At 37.1% G+C, this 20,063-nt stretch overlaps 1 protein-coding gene across 1 annotated transcript; it reads right to left on the bottom strand.

The window, feature by feature from the left end:
• Positions 1-1,057: 1,057 nt before the first annotated feature.
• LOC114468824 (polycomb protein suz12-B-like) lies at positions 1,058-18,312 on the bottom strand. The gene is made up of 16 exons (XM_028455925.1): positions 17,669-18,312; positions 14,977-15,023; positions 14,824-14,888; positions 11,285-11,353; positions 10,338-10,387; positions 10,144-10,229; positions 9,486-9,729; positions 8,243-8,345; positions 8,077-8,182; positions 7,230-7,404; positions 7,047-7,135; positions 6,211-6,354; positions 5,897-6,054; positions 4,599-4,797; positions 4,427-4,506; positions 1,058-3,137 (listed from the first exon to the last, which is right to left on the bottom strand). The coding sequence occupies exons 1-16, from the start codon at positions 17,814-17,816 to the stop codon at positions 2,810-2,812; spliced, it is 2,091 nt and encodes a 696-aa protein (XP_028311726.1). The 5' UTR covers positions 17,817-18,312; the 3' UTR covers positions 1,058-2,809.
• Positions 18,313-20,063: the final 1,751 nt, after the last annotated feature.

Genomic DNA, 20,063 nt, shown 5'->3' with positions numbered 1-20,063 from the left:
TAAATGAATATTAAGTCAATTTCTGATTTATTTTTTTTTCTGTAATTTTTTATTTTGACCCCCTAAAAAAAAATCAGAGCATGAGAACAAACTGAAGAACTGCAGCAACAAAGTCACTTTTGGGGAAAAAACCCAAAAGTTGGTGTTTGATATTTAATAATCACTTTGTTTTCATTTATTGGTGTCAAAACAAGCCAATGTTTGTTTGTAATCGACGGCGTTTACGATTTTAAATCTTCTTTGTGCCAAAGTTGGGCTCACGTTTGTTCTGTAATCGTTCTCTGTCTGAGCTGAACTAATAAAGAGAAAATGTGTGACAATTGTATTACTTTAATTACTTTTAGGGCAAGTACTACAAAGTTTTTAATCAGAAATAAAATGGGTTAAAGGTGACCAGAAATGGTGGATAAGGTGGTGAAATGGAGTTTAAAAACCACAGAAATTGGTTCAAATTTGGCCAAAAACAGACAGAAAAAGTGGTAGAAAGGATTCAAAGTGTCAATATTGGAACAATTAGTTTAAACTGGCAAATACTGGGTATGACAAATGATGAATGTGGTTAAATTGGCAAAAAATAATCATGAAATATGGTGAAAAGATGTTAAAAGTGACATTAATGGGTCAACATGTGACATTAGGTGGAAAAGTGGTGGAAAGGGTTTATAAGTGCTGAACACGTCTAGAAAGTAGAAACAATGTGGAGAAAAGAAATTGAAATTTGATGGAGAAATGACAGAAACTGGAGTAATGTAGCAAAAATGAATTAAAAGTAGCAAAAATATGTCAAGAAAAAGTGATGAAAATAGATTAAAATTTGTTAAGTTTGGTGTAGTTGCAGAAAAAGGGTAAAAATAGGCAAAAATGGGCTCAAATTGTTCAAAACATATTTTAAATTTCTTGAAGGCATCTGGCGACTCCCTTCCAATGTCTCGCGACCCCAAATGGGGTCCTGACCCCGAGGTTGAGAACCCCTGACTTAAACTGAAGACAAAACGTTGGAAATAATTTGTGACCTTTTAATGATTTTAACAGAAACGAAACCAAATGCTTTCGTCCACATTTTGACAAAATCGTTCTTTATTAGAAAACCTTCCCGACACGAAGACCTCACAGTTCGTCCATCATCATCGCGTTGGTTTTTTTTAAATGCTAAAAAAAAAAAAGGTTTGGTTTCACCAGTTTGTGCTGCTGGTGTCTGCGCCAGGTCGGACTCTTCTTCAAACTGGTTTTTAACAAAGTCCATTTAAACATCTGGAAACACCAAACTGCCTCGTTGCTAACTCAATGACTTATTTACAAAAAATGCTTTTTTTCCTCAAACTGTGCACCAGATCAACTAGAACGACGCAGAAGGCTGTGAAACAAAAGAAACATCCAATAAAAGTCTGATTTTAGAGAGGAAAAAAAGACAAAAGTTTATCACTTTAGCGCCCCTAGTGGCCACAGCTGGAAAATAACTCACCTTACGTTTTAAACGGAGTTAAATTACGTCCTAAATTAAATTTTAGTTATTTATCAGACACTCATTAAAGTTGGTAGAAAAACATGATTAAATGAAGCAAATTCTCAAAAAATGTTTTCCTTAGTGCATTTTGTATGCTCCTAGTGGCCACCACTGGGAACTACAATGCACAATTATATGGAGGTAAACAACCCCAAAATTTGACTCATTTATTAGAAACTAAAGATGATTTGGTCAAACGTAAACTGTAGAATTATTGATCACTCCAGTGTGTGACCACCAGATGGCAGAAGTGTAAAAAGATACCTTTATTTTGTTGTTTGCGTAAGAAAATAAGACTCACTGTAGGAGATGTGGATTTTTTTTGTGTGTTTTTAAAGAGCAACAACATTGTTTACGGCAAAAGAAAAACAATCACCTGATGAGTCCGGTGTTAAATTACTTGGTAGGGACTAAAGCTGAACGAGTACAAATTCAATTTATGGCAAAACAAAAAAAAAAAGATTAGACTTTAAGATGTCTGAAGCTCAAACTAGATCTAATTATTATATATTAGAAAGGATGTTTTCGGGGCTAATTTTTTATTTTTTTGTGTGCAAGACTGATTTTAAAAAATACCCGAAACGTGTTTTTTTTCTATTTTTATGAAGTCATTGTGAAGCCTGAGGTTTGCTTGGAGTCCCTGAATGTTTGTGTGGAGTACGACAGACGATTAAAATATCCTGAGACGAAGACAAACCTGCGTTAGTTTTGGAGGAAAAGTTGAAGTCAGAGTCGACGCAATGTCAGAAGTAATAAAAAGTCGACAACTCTGGGTTTCTGTTTCAGTAGAAAATAGGAAAAGGTTTGTTCTCTACTGCCCCCTTGAGGGGGGCAGAACAAGGTCAGACAAGATTGACGAAAACAAGAATGTTTGCATCGTTTCTGGGACTCTTCACTATAAACTTCCATCAGAACTCGAGATGTAATGAGATTTGGGGTTATACACGTTTGGTTTACGTCGTATCTTCCTTGTTTCTTCATCACAGCTGGAAAATATGACAACGTTTCGGTTCTTCTCGGTATCTAGTTGCCGCCCCCTTCAGGCCCTGCGTGGACACTGCAGGTCAGACACAAACGTTTCTAAATAAAAAGAAAATGAAAGTGAGAAAATGAAAATAGTTTTTTCAAAGCTTTGGGTTTTTCTTTCTGCTGTGACTTTGTAGAAAAATGTGAAAAGGTTAAAAAACAGCCGCTCTGACGACCGTTTCAGAGTCTCTTTGTAGATTTGAAAGAAACTATCCAACGTGAGGTCAGAAAATACGGAAAAGTCAAAGTATGAAGCCCTGTGTTGTGGTGTTTTCTCCTTCAGTTTTCAGTTTCCGTCTCCTCGTCGCCCCCTTCAGGTTCAGTTTGGTAGGTGCAGGATTTGAACTCCAGCTCAGGCTCTGGTTGGGACTCTGCCGCCGTCTCCCAGTTGTCCTCCTCTTCCTCCACCTCCTGCCCGTCCCTGTGGCGGAGGAGGCGGAGCCTGTTGGCGGCGCAGTCGATGGTGGCTGTGCTGATCAGGTTGAAGTCGTGCATGCTGACCAGGTGCAGCAGGAAGTTGTGGCCAAGGTTTCTCTGGACGATGAGGTCGGCGTGGAGCTCAGCGAACAGCAGGCACGCGTCGTTCATCTGGTTGTCTGCGATGAAGCTGGAAAAAGAAGAAGAAACGTCACACGCTCTCATAGGTCAGAATAAGATAAGCTACATGTTAGGCTATAAGATAAGCTACATGTTAGGCTATAAGATAAGCTACATGTTAGGCTATAAAATAAGCTACATGTTAGGCTATAAGATAAGCTACATGTTAGGCTATAAGATAGGCTACATGTTACGTTATAAGATAGGCTACATGTTACGTTACATTCTAGGCTATATGTTAGGCTACATGCTAAGCTATAAGATTGACTACATGCTAGGTTGCATGCTAGATCATACGCTAGGCTAAATGGTAAGCTACGTGCTAGGCTATAAGCTAGGCTAAATGCTAGGCTTTTAGTCTGTTGTTAATCCATTTTAAGTCTTACATTGGTCTGTTTTTAGTCTAATATTGATCTATATTTAGTGTGTTTTTCAGTCTGTTTTTAGTGTGTTTTAAGGTCTGTTGTTGGTCTGTTTTCAATCTATTCTTAGTCTGAATTATATTGTGTTTTTTGACTAATATTTGTCTATATTTAGTCAATTTTATAGTTTATTGTTTGTACATTTTTGCACTACTTTTCAGAATTGTTTAAAAGTAAAACATATTAATTTATTATTGTATCGACACAAAGATGATCTCAGGGTTTGTTCTTGATCTGATCGTAAACCTTATTCATTGTTTTAAAGCTAACACTAAAGCAGACATACTGCCACATGTGGCCCTCTGTCTACGTTTGTGCGGCTCCCAGAACAAAGCTGTATTTCAAGAAGTTGGAAGGAATATGAAGCCCAATTTGATACAAAAAATAACTCCCAAAACACACATATCGACACAAAAAAATTCAAAAATACATAAAATGGCACCAAAGATATACACAACAACCACTTAAATGAATACGAATTACAGAAAAGCTCCAAAAACACACAAACTGCCAACAAAATTACACAAAATGCCAGGAAAACATAGGAAACGACAAGCAAAATACAGAGAGTGACCCCATAAATGCAGAAAATTACACAAAATTACAACAAAAAAACTTAAAAGCTGACAAAACAACAAAGACAATATCCATTTCCCTCCATGTATTAATGCTCAAAAATCATTATTCTAATGCTGAGATAAATGTTGATCATGTGGCCTTCAGATCAGATACAATCACATTATTGTGGCCCAGGCTGAGTGTTGCCCATCCCTACACTAAAGTGTGTAACTGTTTTTATAAAATGTGTGTCTCAATGGGACCGTCTCTGTAAATACATGTTGAATGGATGGATGATGGATGAATGGTTGAAACCAACCCGTGTTTCATGACGTGAAGGTTCCACAGCTTCATGATCTCTTTCTCTCCTTCATTAACGTCAGAGAATTCTTCAATTTGCTACGAGACAAAAACAACAAACATGTGATCTATGTCCATAGATCTATATATCATAGACATGTCTTCTTTAGATCCGTTTAGTCTCCCCTTACTTTAACGGTCTTCTCCTTCAACCAGTCGGGGAAGCGTTCGTCCTCGCTGTCCTCCTCCATCTCCTGAGGTCTGAGGGGTCTGCAGCAGTCACTGTGGAAGTAGAGGCGGTTGTGTCCACTGATGTACGTCCTCTGCTGCTCACGCTCACTGTCCTCCAGCTCCAGGAACTCAGACAGGCTGGGCTTCGTCCTGCGGGGTCTGAAGACGGAGAACAGGGAAATCTCTGACGTTGGACACAGCTTCACAGTGAGACACTCCAAAGCTTTACAGACGTGAACATCATGGACACATCTGTCCTTTAGGACATAAATGTTCTTCATGCGAAAAAAAAAGTCCTGTACGTCACGTGTCAAACTCAAGGTCCAGGGCCAAATCCGGCCGTTTAGAGCAGAGGTCCCCAACCCCAACATAATTTACATTATTTCCGTTGTATTATTATCTGAGCCTGAACGATGTTTTATTTTGGAAAATGATCAGATTCTCTCTGCTACATCCCTCACTCTTGACACATGTCAAGGTGCCGGCCTCGGTCACCGGCCAGAGCATCTACTTTAAGCACATCTTAAAGGGGATGCTCTAGCCGCTAAATAATCGCTTAAGTGAAATCTTCATAATAGCAAAATCTACAAAAAACAAGCTTTGTGAAGGGAAAAAGAGCCAATCAGGACACAGAAGGAGAGCTTACGACTTCAGAGAAAAACAAAGCTGCATTTAACAGACAATACTAGGAGTTCTACTTCAAATATGGATTTATTGCGACAGGTAGTTCCCACGCACCAAGCCCACGATGGGATCGTCTCGTTGCAGAGAAACAAGCTCAGGGCTCCCACTGATTTAGCGTTAGGGTGACTTGTATTTCTCATGCACTTTATATTTGCTTTTGTGGCGTATCTTATGGTGAAAGCAAGTTTAACCTTGACTCTGCTAATAAAGTTGTATACAGTGGATTCACATTTAATATTATATTTAGAAAATGATTTTTTTTTGTTTTTTTGCCACATCTTAAAAGACCGGTCCGAGAAAACATTGTCCGACAATAAACTGGTCCATGGGGCAAAAAAGTTTGGGGACCGCTGCTTTAGAGCATCCAATAAAAAGTGAAAAGAAAAGATGAATTATTGTGTAAATCAGTGTTTCTCAAATTGGGTTACGTGTACCCCTAGGGGCACACGATGGCAAAACATCAAAAATGTCCATTGCGATGATGAACCTCCGTGTGGACGAACACAGTATATTTATCTGAATGTAGCTGTATGCTTTATGTGTAAAAGTAAAAAGCGGGGGCTCCTGGGGGTACCTGCAGACAAGCACGTGGGTGACGGCCGCTCGTTTGACGGGTCCGTTCCTGCTGAAGGCGAATCCCGGCTGGTTGTGGACATCCTGAGGGTTTCCTGCGTACGAGCCGTCGTAACACTTGTTGATGGAAACCTCGATCTTTGCTCCTTTGGGATGAGGCTGAAACAAAAGGAACGAGATCAAAGCATTAGTGCATCATCAATAAGCTCCGCCCACTGCATCACAAAGCCACAACATGTGAGAAATCAAAGGGGAGATGGGAGTGGGCAGGACTGTTGGTGGGAGGAGCTAAAGGTCCTTTGACGATGATCTCACCACGTAGTTGAAGATGAAGCGCGAGTGTGACAGTTTCAGGTGTTTGAGCAGACTGTAGAGCTTCCTGCAGTTCAACGTGCACCACGGACAGTGCACATCGTCCCTGGCCTCCGTCTGCTGCCGCGTGTTGTTGTTGTACTGGAACTGAACACACACACACAGAAGAAAGGAGCTTCAGTTGTCGACAATTTTATCGTACAATTTTCCACAAAAATATTTTGATATGTAAAGTACATTTATGTCGCACATGTTATTTTTGTGTTTTACGGTCTGTTGTTGGTCTGTTTTTTGACTAAAATTGTTCTATTTTTAATCTGTTTTAACTCAGATTTTCAGTCTCTTATTGGTTAATCCTTTGGTCTGTTTTTAGTCTGTTTTAAGTTAGATTTTCTGTCTGTTGTTGGTCCATTTTTAATCTAAGGTTGAACCTATTTTAGTCTGTTTTATGATCAGTTGGTAAATTTTTAGACTATTTTAAGTCTGATTTTTAGTCTGTTATTAGTTCATTTTGTTAGTCTATTCTTAGTCAAAAAACAGATCAACAACAGACTAAGAAGGACCGTAAATCAGACTAATGTTTTTTTTATTTTTACTCTCTTAACTCTGATTTTCTCTCTGTTGTTGGTCCATTTTTAATCTAATGTTTTTTTTATTCTACTTTTCAAAATGTAATTGTAATATCCTGGGTTCTACCCATAGAAGGCCGTCACTCTCACATTTTACAACTAAATACGACAAATTGAAAAACAGCACTATTTAATACACAAACACATTTGTTCTCACAGAAAAAAAAAGTTATTTTGGTGTTTAGTTATTCATTTTCCCTAAAACCAAACCTGGTAGAAGATGCGAAGTTTCTGTCGAGGCTCGGCTGCGATCGGCTCCGCCTTCGTCTGCACGTCCGAACTCAGCGACTCTTTCACGGCTGCAGTGACGTCAACACACACACTTTACACACGTGTTACACAAAAATGAGAAGTGATCTTTGATGTGTGTGTGTGTGTGTGTTTGTTGCTCACGGGAAGCGTGAACGGCCCTCGGCGCACTCAGCCGTGCGTCCTGGTTGGTGTCGGTGTTACGTGTGGCGAGCGGCTTGGCGACGGGTGCCGTGGAGCGGTCGGAGGAGTCGGTCGTCCATCGCAGGCTGAACTGAAGTGTGGGACCGTGGGAGAAACTCTCAAAGGGAGGAAGACGCTGCAGGAAGTGGAGACGGACGTCAGGAAATGAAGAAAAAAAAAAGTTTGGCATCAATTTCCTGTCACAGCGCCCTCTAGTGTGGCAGCAGTTAACGTCACAGCTAACCAATGAGGAAAAAACGCACAAAAAACCTCAGAAACACAACAAAAGGACACAAATCTACAATAATGATGCACAAAAGGTTCTCAAAAAGAAAAAAACAACAGCACAAAAATGACCTTAAAAAAAAACAAAAATTACACTATAAATCAAAAAACACAAAATACACACTAAAACCCAACAAAAATACAAACCTGACCTAAAAAAAATTACACAAAATAATTTTAAAAATATACGAAATACACAAAAAAAATCAACAAAAATACAGAACTGATCTTAAAAGAAAAACTAAAATGAACCAATATATAAAACTGAAAAATAAATGAATCACACAATAAATCAAAAAATACGAAATACACACAAAAAAACAAAACTGATTTTAAACAAACTTTAAAATTAACACAATAAATACAAAAAAACACAACCTTGTCACAATTTAACCCTGAATTGTCTTAATGGTCAGACTTCATTTGAATTACAATTATCAAGATTTATATCGTATATCACCATTTTGAGAAAAATATAAAAATGAGTTTTGTTTGATATCGCCCAGCCCTATGTGACGCTCACCTTCCCATCCAGCATAGTTTCCCACGTGGCTCTCTTCCTGCTTACGGGAACGTCGTCCATCTGCTGCATGGACAGCTCGTACTCGCCATCCAGCAGCTGCAGACGTCTGCGGAGCAACACTACGTTACATCATGTACTTTGAAGGCTGTGTGTGTGTGTGTGTCACCTGTTTTTGTCAAAGACCGACATCTGAGCCACAAACAGAGTTTCTCCATCCTCCTGCAGAGTGGAACTCCGCCTCTTCCTGTTCATCACTTCCTCTGAAAAGTCTGAGAGCACAAAGAGAGGAAGTTTGATTCTGTGTTTCACAATGTTTTGCGTTAAAAATTAAGATTTTTCTTTTGTTTCTTGTTCCCGGGTGTATCGGTTCTACTGGTGATGGGTGTATCTGGTGATAAAACGATCACCAGTGGAACCAATATGCAAACCAGTCTGAGTGCCCAGCATCCTCCTCCTTAAAGGGGAGGAAAACACATCCCATTGTTTTCTACTGGAGTGAAGCATTCAGCCTGATTTTTAGAACATTTAGTAGCTTTTTCTGTCAAAATTACAAGTTGTGCTGCTTTTGGTTGCTTTAAAAAAAAAAAAAAAAAAACAGGAAAAGTTAAAGATGTCAATGTAAACCTCTTGTTTACAATAAGAGAATAAACACAGTGACAAAAATCTGTGAAGACAAACAAGCCCTGAGAATAAAAGTACTGTAACTGTACATGATTACTCGCTAACTTCAGCCACCAGAGCGTGTCAGCGCACTATTTAAGGGAGAGTAAAAGTCCCTTAGGAGAGCTCTTCTTCTCTGCTTCATTGTCTACTACCAAACCGCAGAGTTGGAACTGTCGCCCCCTGCAGTCACAGATTATTTTTCAGGGTTTTTTGGCACCGAATGTGGGGCCTGAACCCAGTTAGTGCAGTTACTGTTTTTATCCTTTTTCTGTAAACAAAAGAGGTTTAAATCGACATATTTAACTTTTCCTGGTTCTTTAGAGCAACCAAAAGCAGCACAAGTTGTCATTTTGACTAAAAAAAGCTGCTAAATGATCTAAAAAGCTGCTAAATAATCTAAAAATCAGGCTGAATGTTTCACTCCAATAGAAAACAATGGGATGTTTACAGGCAGTGGGGCCGTGTGACATCATCAATCATGTGATTTAAAAATGGAGGAAAACAGGCTCTAGAACTGTAAAGTAGTCCCATTTTTTAAAGTTAATATTAAAAAAATATGGTACAAAATAAGTGTTCTATTTAGACATAGATCTACTAATAAGTACATTTTAAAGATTTTAATCCATATTTGTAAAAACAGTGGAGAATCCATTTAACAATTGAACAATTTTGGGACGTTTCCGTGGCTTTAATTGCCGTTATCCCTGAGCGTCATCTGTCAGGATGAGGCACTCTGCGTTCCTCACCTCTGCCGTGCAGGTTCTCCCCGTTGCTCAGGCCGTTGACCGCCGCCGCCTGCGAGTACCCGGGTATGGAAACTCTGAAGAGCAGTGAATAGGACTTGACCATGTGGGAGTTGCTGGGTTCGAACTCGGTGCTGGGAACCAGCAGCGACTGGGAGGAGCCCGGCTTGGGCTGGACGTCGACGTCAGGGTTCAGAGGAACCTGCTTCTTCCCAGTAGGGACCTGCTTCACCGGACAGCTGACGTCCTGCAGGTGGAACACACACAACCGCTCAGAAACTCAACAAAAGAAGACACACAACAACAAATTAAATAAAAAAAAAAAAAACACACACAATGACTCTAAATAGACAAATACACAAAAAGACTCCAAAAATGCACAATTTCAACAACAAAAACACAAATCAACAGCAATGAGACACAAAAAAAAGAAAGACAAATAGCATTAACAGGCACATACAATAAAATAAATCACACAAAACAACAACAAAAACACTCATTGAGTCACTGCATCTATTTTTTTAACGGTAACCTAATCTATTCATTATTTTGTAAACTGTTTTTTTACTTTTATTTATTAATAAGAACTTTTTATATTTACAGTATTTAAATTAATCAATTCAAATTTGTTTTTGAATTAATTAAGTTAATTAAGACTCACCTTCCTCTTCTTGTGACAAACTTTGACCAGCAGCACCTCCAGAGTCACAGAGTTCTGCTCATTCTCACAGTCCTGGGACGGCTTTTCTGAGCACGGAAACAAAAACCACAAGGATTCGATACAAAAACAACAAGGATTGGACACACATTGTCAGTAAGGACACGCACGCACGCACACGCACGCACACACAGTACCTGCTTTATGAAAGAAGCCGGTGAAGGTGAGCTGAAGGTTTGACGCCAAGCTGTGGACACAAAGAGTGTTTATTTTACAGTGTAACTCAAAGGGAGGGGGATTCACTTTACTACAGAGGGACACACAAATGTAAAACTGTCCAATCAGATCACCGCAGAATAGAATCATGACCAACAGAGGAAAGAACAAAAGGTATTTGTGCATTTGCAGTGTAGTTTTCTGACATTCTGTGCTTTATTTCTGTATTTTTCTGTAATTTTGTGGGGTTTTTTTTGCTGTCTTTCTGTGCATTTATTTTAAGTTTTGTGCATTTTATTTTGCTTAGTGTGTTTTTATGTAAATTTGTGTTTTTCTTGTTGAAATTGTGCATTTTGTGTCATTTTGTGTATTTTAGTTTTCGCTTTGTGTACCTATATTTTATTTTGTGTATTTTTCAGTGTTTGCAGGGTTGGTTTTTTTTCACTTTGTGTTTTTTGTGTGTGTTTATTTCTGTAATTTTGTGGTTTGTTGTTGACATTCTGTGCATTTATGGAGTCATTTGGTGTATATTTCCTTCCTTGTCTATTTTTCTGTAATTTTGTGTGTTTTTTTTGTTGACGTTCTGTGCATTTCTGTTTTTTCTTTTTGTACTTTTCTTTCATTGTGTATTTTTCTGCAGTTTTGTGTATTTGTTTGTTTCAGCACAAAGTTTCCCATAATGCCCATGTCTGGTTTAGTTATTATGACTCATCCTGGGTCAGTTCTACCTTCTCTCTTCTGATTTAAACCAAATCATTCCTGATATTCGTGATGTGAGTCCTTTTATTTAGAAAGGAATGAGTGTGTGGAAAAGCTGAAGTGCTCCTCTCCACCTTTAATGCACGGTTCAAACAGCAGAGGAAGGTTCATCTCATGCATGTTTTCAGGACGCTTCACTAATAACCCTGAAACAGTAGCTATTGTTCACCTGTGAGTCTCAGCGTCTCCTCTCATCTTCTCCACCTGGAACAGCAGACTGTCCACTTTGAAGCTTCTCCTGCAGAGCAAACAAACACAAACCACAGAAGAAGAAGAGAATGGTTACGGCACAGATGTGAGATATTTATCTCTAATTTTGTGGACATTCTGTGCATTTTTGGAGTCATTTTGTCTATTTCTGTTTTTGATAGGAATGTAACGATTCACTCAACTCCCGATACGATTCAATTCACGATATTGGGTTCACGATACGATTCTCTCACGATTTATTTTACAAAATAGGACTGTCGACAAATTTTTTTTTTGGGAAAAAAAACTAGAAAATACTGTACTATTTTCCTTTTATTTTTCATTGTCAAAAGAATTCCTTGATAAACTATTCAAAACAATGCAATTTAACTAAAAATAAATCTTGTATGAAATAAATAAAGGAATAATACAAATGAAAATGAAGCCTATTCATTTAAATTCTGGTTCTATAATAAACAATGCAAAACTGCATAATAGTTCTTTTTCTTTTAAAAGTGAAACTGAAAATGTATTTTGTGCCTTAACAATTGGACTTAAAAAACAAACAAAAAAAAAACGTGATTACACTGATTTACGTCATATTTGTTTGGACCAGCAGAGGGCCCTGGTAACCCAGTGGTCGGTTGACATGCAGATATCTTGCAGTGAAGAAGAGAAGCTATGCTAGCAGACAGAGCTAATAGAAAAACGTGACTTTTACAGATATTCAAGTAATATTACAGATGTTCTTTCGGTGCTAAAGGGGTAATGAATCATTTATTAACATATTTAAGAGTAGAAGGCGGCCAGAAAGAAAGTATTAGCAGACTCCGCCCGCCGCCTACACCACCTCTGCTGGTTAAAAAAGTACTGCGATTCAATTTTCAGAAAATCAATATCAACCGTGATACCTATGAATCGATTTTTAACTGCCTTACGATTAATCGTTACATCCCTAGTTTTCGATGTGTATTTTTTCTTTCATTTTGGTTTTGGGTGTTTTTAAAGCCATTTTGTGTATTTTTCTATAATTTTGTGGGGTCTTTTGGACATTCTGTGCATTTTTGGAGAAACTTTTAGTATTTTTTGTAATTTTTGGTTGACATTCTGTGTATTTCTGTGTTATCTTTTGTAATTTTGTGTTTATTTGTTGACATTCTGTGTGTTTTTGGAGTCATTTTGTTTATTTTTGTTTTTTCACAAACAATTTTCAAACAATTTTGTAGTTTTCTTTTGGTTGACATTCTGTGCATTTTTGTCATTCTTTGCTTTGTGTATTTATGTTTTTGCTTTGTGTATTCATGTTTTTGCTTTGTGCGGTTTTTGTAATGTTGTTGTGGTTGTTGTTGTTGACATTCTGTGTGTTATTGAAGCCATTTTGTGTATTTTTCTATAATTTTGCAGTTTTTTTTGGTTGACATTCTGTGCATTTTTTGCTTTGTGTATTTATGTTTTTGCTTTGTGTATTTTTTGTAATGTTGTTGTTGTTGACATTCTGTGTGTTGTTGAAGTCATTTTGTTTATTTTAGTTTTTTCCTTTGTGTATTTTTCTTTCCTTTTTGTTTCTGAAGTCATTTTGTGTATTTTTCTGCAATTTTGTGGGAGTTTTGTCAACATTCTGTGCATTGTTTGTGTAATTTTTTGTATTTTTAACAGCCTAAAGAAATGTGTTTTTTTCTATCCAAAGATGATCAAACTGTTTCTCGAGCTACTTCCTTAGTTAAAAACTACTTCCTGTCTTTGTTTTTTGCAGTATTCAGTTTGTCTATGATGATAAACGGTGTTGTAATGAAAGTCCTGCTTTAACCCTCTCCTGACCAGATGAAGAACAACCAGGAAAAACCCTGCGGTCGGATTGATGGGAATGGTTTTCATTTCCCCCTCCTGTGATTGGGTGTCTTTTCAAAGTAAAGTGCTCTCCTGCTTTCCCGCTGGGCTCGGAGGCCTCGCATAAATCTGAGCTCGAGCCTAATGAGCTCAGGTAACTGGAAACACGTGTGAGGCGGCGTTTAAAGCCCCCCCATCCCGTCCAACAGGGAGGAAACGTAATGTCCACGCCGTTTGAAATCTACACTCGAATGTTATGAACGCAGAGTTTTCCCTCCCAAACGCTTCAGAGAAAAACATCTAAACAAAGAACATCAGTGTTTCTGTACACTGTCACAGATGTACAAATAGTAGATCTGTTCCTGTCCTTTGGCCGTTATTTATTACTAATAATTAAGGATGCACCAATCGATTAACCCATCTGTTTGGTTTTTAGGTTAATATTTTTACATTTAAATATCCACAAAACTGCTGCATTTGGACATTTTTTATTTTTACCTAAAACTCGGACACAAAAAGGATTTTGCAAAACATTTAAAAGTCCAAATGTGATGTATGTAAATTCCCCTTTTTTTCCTTGGACACTGAACGCACCATGGTATAAGAAAGATTTGAGCGGTTCGTAGAGCTACGGACCAAAATTCATATCCATATTTTTTCTCAAAATGGCCGATATGATATAAATCTTGATATTTGTAACTCAACAAAGTTTAATCAGAAAGACATTTCTAGGTTAAATTTGCTGATGCAAAACGCCACACAGACACATTTATAAACAAACAGCTGCACAATATTAGACACTTTTGGCTTTTTCCTTCTAAGGCAGGGGTTCTCATACTTGTTTGGCTCCAGTACCTCATTTCTGAATCCATGTACCCCCTTTATGTCCGACGACAACATTATGCTCAGAATTCTATGCTAAAATATCTATAGATCATAATGATGGAATAAATGAGTGATAATACATTTTAAAGAATCTCAATTTGTAAATCAGTGAATGAAACAGTATTTAGTGCCTACTGATTAGGTTTATTTATTTCTAGTCGCTCCCTCATGGTGTGGGACCAAGACTGACATTTGTATTTTCAGTTTATGTTCTAGTCAAGATTATGTCTCTCATTATTTTGTGTATTTTGGGTGTCATTTTTGTGTATTTTGTTGTCATTTGTCTGTTCTTTTTATTATTCAGTATTCTTCTGTGTGTTTTTGTTGTCATTGTGTGTCGTTGGTATTATTGAAATTATTCTGTTTTTTTATGTTATTTGGTTGTTTCTTATGTCGTTTTGTATGTTTCACTGTTATTTCTGAGTAATTTGTAGTAATCTTGTTGTATTTTTCTCTCATTTAGTGTTTTTTTGGTTTCATTTTGTGTTTTTGTGAGTTGCTGGTAATATTTAGTACAATTATCATGAACTAAAATTAAAACTTATAAAAGCCCAATTTGTTTAATTATCCTCTCTCTCTCTCTCTCTAATAGCAATATGTTTGTTTAGGTGAAGGTCTGGGTTAAGACACACTCATTAATTTGTCTAACTGTGCTTTGCATGTTCTGAGAAGTATCCTCAAAATAGAAAACTTGATATATCTTGAATAAATATCAATATATTCCCCAGCCCTAGGCCTGGAGCAGCGTTTGTGATGCAAAGCTGAGAAATTTTAAGTTTTCAAAGACCCTCTGAAGGCGTTTTTCACCTGCTGACGTTGGTCCTGGAGTTCCTGTGAGACATGTAGGTGAGCGTCCTGTGCAGGAAGATAGGCTAAAGAAACACAAAAAAAAAACAACCAAACACTACGTTACAACTACGACGTAAAAAGAAAACATCAAAAAATATCAGGTGAACTCACGGCGATCAGGTTCCTGGTGCGGAGGAATCTGTAGATCTGTGTCGGCTCTGCAAAAATCAAGGTGAGAACGGTGGGTCAGCGAGGACGGGAAATCAACTCAGACAAGCAGCGGAACGAGACGCTGAGATGACGTACAACACGTTGTGAAGTGCTTCACGTGACAGAATAAAAGCTGGGGTGGATAATTATTAGACAGCATCACAAGCTGTGTTTCCATTACTCTTAGAAATGCTCAACATCTAAATATACATTTATATATAATCTAAATATCTCAATAAAAACTGGTCAAAGAAACACCTGAGGAATTAAAAACACACTTAAACATCACAGAAAACTTTTTACTCTTTCATGATGAGGTTTTACAGACGTTTCCATTTTAAAATGTATCGTTAAAGCTCAATGGAAACACAATTACATGTCACATGACGTGACGTACGTGTGGCAGGGTCGGGGTCAATTATGATTGTAATCACGTAAGTGATAATTAATTACTATTATGATGTAATTATAATTGTAAAAAAAGTTACTATTATAATCGTAATTGAATTGAAATTGAGTTCAGATAATTGACTTTGTAAATTTTTGCATGGAAATTCTATAAAAATGTAATTAAACACAAAACTGTGGAACTGTGTTATAGTTCTGTCTTACACATACATAGTTAATGATTAAAATATGTTTCATATCAATAAGTAAAGGTTTCATTTATTAGGACAGCTTTTTTTTTTCCAGGAAATTTGATCTCCTGACATGCCAACTGTCAGTCTTCCTCATAGGTGATTGCTATGATGTATCCCTGATTTTATATCAACTTTACTTGTTGGTTCTCTGGAGGATCATTTTACTATATACATATAAAAAAAACGGAGCCGTGTCTGTTGTTTGGAATCCGACGTTGACCAAACAACCATTTTATACAAGTGTTGTCGGGCTAAAGTTGTCGCCGGTGGCGGCAACACGAGCAATTTGCTCCAGCACCTTAGCGCCACCATGTGGTGGAATATGAAGAATGTATTGAGTTAAAGTCGCGGCCGTCCACATCAGCAGGAAGCACGGAGAAAGACGCGTTTGCTAGAGGGACTCACTACGACAGCAAAAGCAAACGGTGAATCGAGATTACAAACTCTAAACTATCCATATTTACTTATTCCTAATATATTCTATAATAAAACAATATTAATAAGTAAACAACGTTTTTGTTGTTGTTTAGTGTCTTTTTTCAGTCATTTTAATTATTTATTTGGTCATTTTGTGGGCTTCTGGAGTCAGAGTTTAAACTGTTTTCTTATTTTGAGTGGTTTTGTTGCGTTTATGTTTTTGGTGTAATTTATATGTACTTATTTTGTATTCTTTTAATAGTCTTTTGTGTATGTTTGAGTAAATATGCATTTTGCTTTTGGAGTCATTTGGGGTAATTTTGTTGTCTTGATGTAAATCTTGTGTGTTTTTAGAATCCTTTAGTGTGTGTGTGATTTTTTTTTTACTCAATTTGTGTATATTGTGTATGTTTCTGTTATTTTGTGTGCATTTTTAGTCATTTTCTAAATTATTCTCTAACTGTGTGTATTCCTATAGTCATTTTGTGGGGTTCACAGGAGGACATTTGACCAGACTTACGAGGCTCCTAAACAACATTCAATGGAAACACGTTCAAAGGCAAATTTTACTTTGTATATATCACTTTTATTTTGTGAAAAACAGTGATGGAAACACAACTACTGTCACTTTTAAGCTCATTATTATTTCTCTCAGATTCGATGAATATTCTCGTATTAACTGAATAGTTCCAAACATATGATACAAGATATAATTACATTTTTTAAGCTCTTTAAGTGTCACAGCGTAGAGAAGTAGACTAATTAATAACTGTGTCAAACTTAAGGTCCGGGGGCACAATCCTAAACAACTGTATTCTATACTTTCACAAACATAAATCTGTCACTAATCTTAGCTACTCTATAATTCTAGAAAATGATGTCTTTAGGGTCGATAGAAATTGTCGATATAAAAATGGGGTCACGATCCAAAAAAGGTTGGGAAGGGAACCACTGATTTAGTTTGACATTTGTTAGTAGGGCTAGACAATAGATCGAGATTTAAGATATATAGAATTTTCTATTTTGACGATATAGAAAATTTCAATATTGACTATATTGATATATATATATATTTAGCTTATTAAAATACTTGTTTTAGGAGTAGCTGCTTTAACTACTTCTCAGACCAGCATGAAAAGCTCAGAGGGATTTTTGAGTGCGTTCTAACACAAACCTTCCCTAAACAAGCCACACTACAGAACTCACTCACACGTGCTGTCCCTTATTAAAAAAAAAAAAAAAGCCAAAAAATGAGCAAGAAAAAAAATATCAAGATATTTTGGTAGTTTTGGTCCCTATAGCCCAGCCCTAATTGTTAGTTATCCAAGAACCTTTAAAACATTTCTTGAAATTGTGTTAAAAATCAGAACTTGTTAAGAAATGACAGTTATTAGCTATACAAGTTTAAAGCTATCCTGTTTTAAGTGAGTTTCTATGGTTCATTATTGCACTGCAACGTTTATAATAAAAACATTCCAATTTATTCTGGAACTAATGTAGAGATATGACAGTAAAACATTACCCTCCTTTTACTGACTGAATACACATTGGATACATCGTTAATAGAGATACACTATGACAGCGGTGGGACTCACTCTCGAAGGCCTGCAGGAACAACTCGTGGTCGGCTTGGATGAGCTGCATGTTGGGCTTCCTGGCTGCGGGCGGCTGGTACAACCCGTTGGTTCTCCTCTCGGAGCCCAGGCTCACCGGCTGACCGCCGGCCTGCTTGTGTGGAGCCATGATAGGTGGGGAAAAAATGTAGTTTCAAAGTCGAAAAAATACCCCCTCCAAAAAAATCCAAAATTGACTGAAAACAAACTCCCTTTGTCAAAAAAAACAAAACAAAAGAGCAGCGCTTTTCAGCTCAAACCACCCGGATCATTCATGTTATAAACACTTTACAGTAACTTTACACAACCGTGTAAATCATTAAAGACACGTATATATCACCAATTCTCATTTTTTATCCAAAAAATACCTCCGACGCGCCGCAAATGCGCGAAACAACGGGATGCTAGCCGGAGCGGCTAACTTCCGTAGCCTGAAACTATTAGCATGCGCCGGGCTAACCGGTTAGCATCACTTTACCGCCATAAAATATAACAAACTATTTAGGAAACAGAGTTGAACACGCTGATAACACGGCAAAGTCGCAAAAAGGACACACGTTAAACGAATAATTCCGTTATTCGTTGCCCGCCGGGTGTCGGCAGGTGTTTGGGTTTTAGTGAGGCTAAGGGTTAGCAACAAGTAGCAAAGACAGCCTACTGTGGTGGCCTTCAAAATAAAACAATGTTTTTTTCTTTCTTATACAAAAACGGATTACACATACAGCTTCAGTTGTTTTCAGATTTTATTTTCCTCATAAGTAATTAAAAAATTATAATAAAATGATAAATCACCGTAGCATGTTTCAAACATATAAAACAAACATTTATTTGTTGTACAGTATCACATTTAAAATAAAAAACAATCCATTAAACCTTCTTAAAACATTTATTTCTCTCTACTTTTACTATATAGAAGTATTTACTGATGTTATTTCTTTTTCAAGCCTATTTTTTTATTTTTTATTCTTTATTGTCAGTATTTTCTTTCTCTTGTATCTTTACTTCTATTAATTTCCTACAAACATAACATTCCCTAACATTTATCCTAGTTTTCTTATTGGTATATACATATTGTGTGTAATTTGTGACGTTTTTTCTACCTGGATTTTACTTTTTACGTGTATTTTTAATCCATCGTGCGATAGCGTGTGTGCCTTTATTTTGAAGCTTCCTCCTGCTCTACTCTTTATTTCCTTTGTCACCTTGAATAAATTGACCAATCTCCGGTTGCGGCTTTTCCGCTCATCCCGTTGAAAGATCCCGCCTTCGGACGCCATTACCCAATCAGCGCGCTAGTCAGTCAAATGCCGGACCATCATTGGACAGAACGTTAGCCAGTCGTGTTTTATGAATGAGTAAGTGGGCGGGGCTTGAGGGACACGTTTTGCCGCCTGCAGAACAGAATGTGACGAACATCAACGATACGATTTTATACAAACGATTAAACACGGACAACATGATCGTTTTCTACAATTTTTTTTTACTTTCAAACAGTTTTTATAAAATGTTTTATATTCACTCCAAACACCCTAATTTTCTTGTTATTTTTGTCGTCTTTTTGTGTGTTTTAGGAGTCATTGTGTGTGTTGTGATACATGTTGTGGCATTTTTTCAGGTAAGGGAAAATAAAAGAACTTTTCCTCCTCTGGGAATCTTTGAATTCTACAAAAATGAATGTGTTGTTTTGTGTTATTTTTTGGTGTAATTTTGTGTATTTTTTCCCCGTTGGACTTAATTGAAAACAAAGTGAGGTTAATAAAACAAAATACAAAAAGAAGAACGTGAGCAGTGAACTTTATTGCAATACAGAATCACACCAGCAGGTGTCAATGTGTCAGGTTAACAGTTAGTTTAAAGATTAAATCGGGGCTTTCGCCTTTAATTGGCCATGTAATGTTAGTACATTAATGGATTTGTCCTCTGCATTTAACCCATCCCTGAGGAGCAGTGGGCAGCCATTTTGCGGCGCCTGGGGAGCAGTTCGGGGTTAAGGGACTTGCTCAACATCAACATGTTGGTTTGAGGATATTTGTACCATAAAACGACTTCAGCTCTTCAAAAATAACACAAACATCGGCCGATGTTTGAGTTGATTTCCAATTAAAAAAAAATAAACGTGTCCCCAGTTGTTATTTCTGAGTAAAACATAGAAATTCACACTAAACATCATGGCAAAACAAGTCGGAAACCTTCCGAGTCCCTGTAAAGAAATCCTCTGAAAACACAACAGCTGTTTGTAAAATCACAGCATTAAAACAAATCTGTGAAATGAAGTCAAACCTTTAATAAAACAAATTACTGACGTTTTTAGTATGAGGTGAAAAACACAGACACTCCCACACTTCCATTTAAAGTGATTTTCAGAATCACAAATGTA

The sequence above is a fragment of the Gouania willdenowi genome, chromosome 8, assembly GCF_900634775.1.
Source record: "Gouania willdenowi chromosome 8, fGouWil2.1, whole genome shotgun sequence".
Classification (NCBI taxonomy): domain Eukaryota; kingdom Metazoa; phylum Chordata; class Actinopteri; order Blenniiformes; family Gobiesocidae; genus Gouania; species Gouania willdenowi.
The sequence above is the reverse complement of the archived record's forward strand: the minus strand, read 5'-3'. Positions and strand labels throughout refer to the sequence as shown.

Excerpts from the sequence above, each read along its gene's own strand:
- LOC114468824 (XM_028455925.1), bottom strand. The coding sequence starts at position 17,816 with ATGGCTCCACACAAGCAGGCCGGCGGTCAGCCGGTGAGCCTGGGCTCC. Across the intron at positions 11,354-14,823 it reads TCCAGGACCAACGTCAGCAG|GAGAAGCTTCAAAGTGGACA; the intron begins GTGAAAAACGCC and ends TTTGCTCTGCAG. Across the intron at positions 7,136-7,229 it reads GAGGGCCGTTCACGCTTCCC|CCGTGAAAGAGTCGCTGAGT; the intron begins GTGAGCAACAAA and ends ACGTCACTGCAG.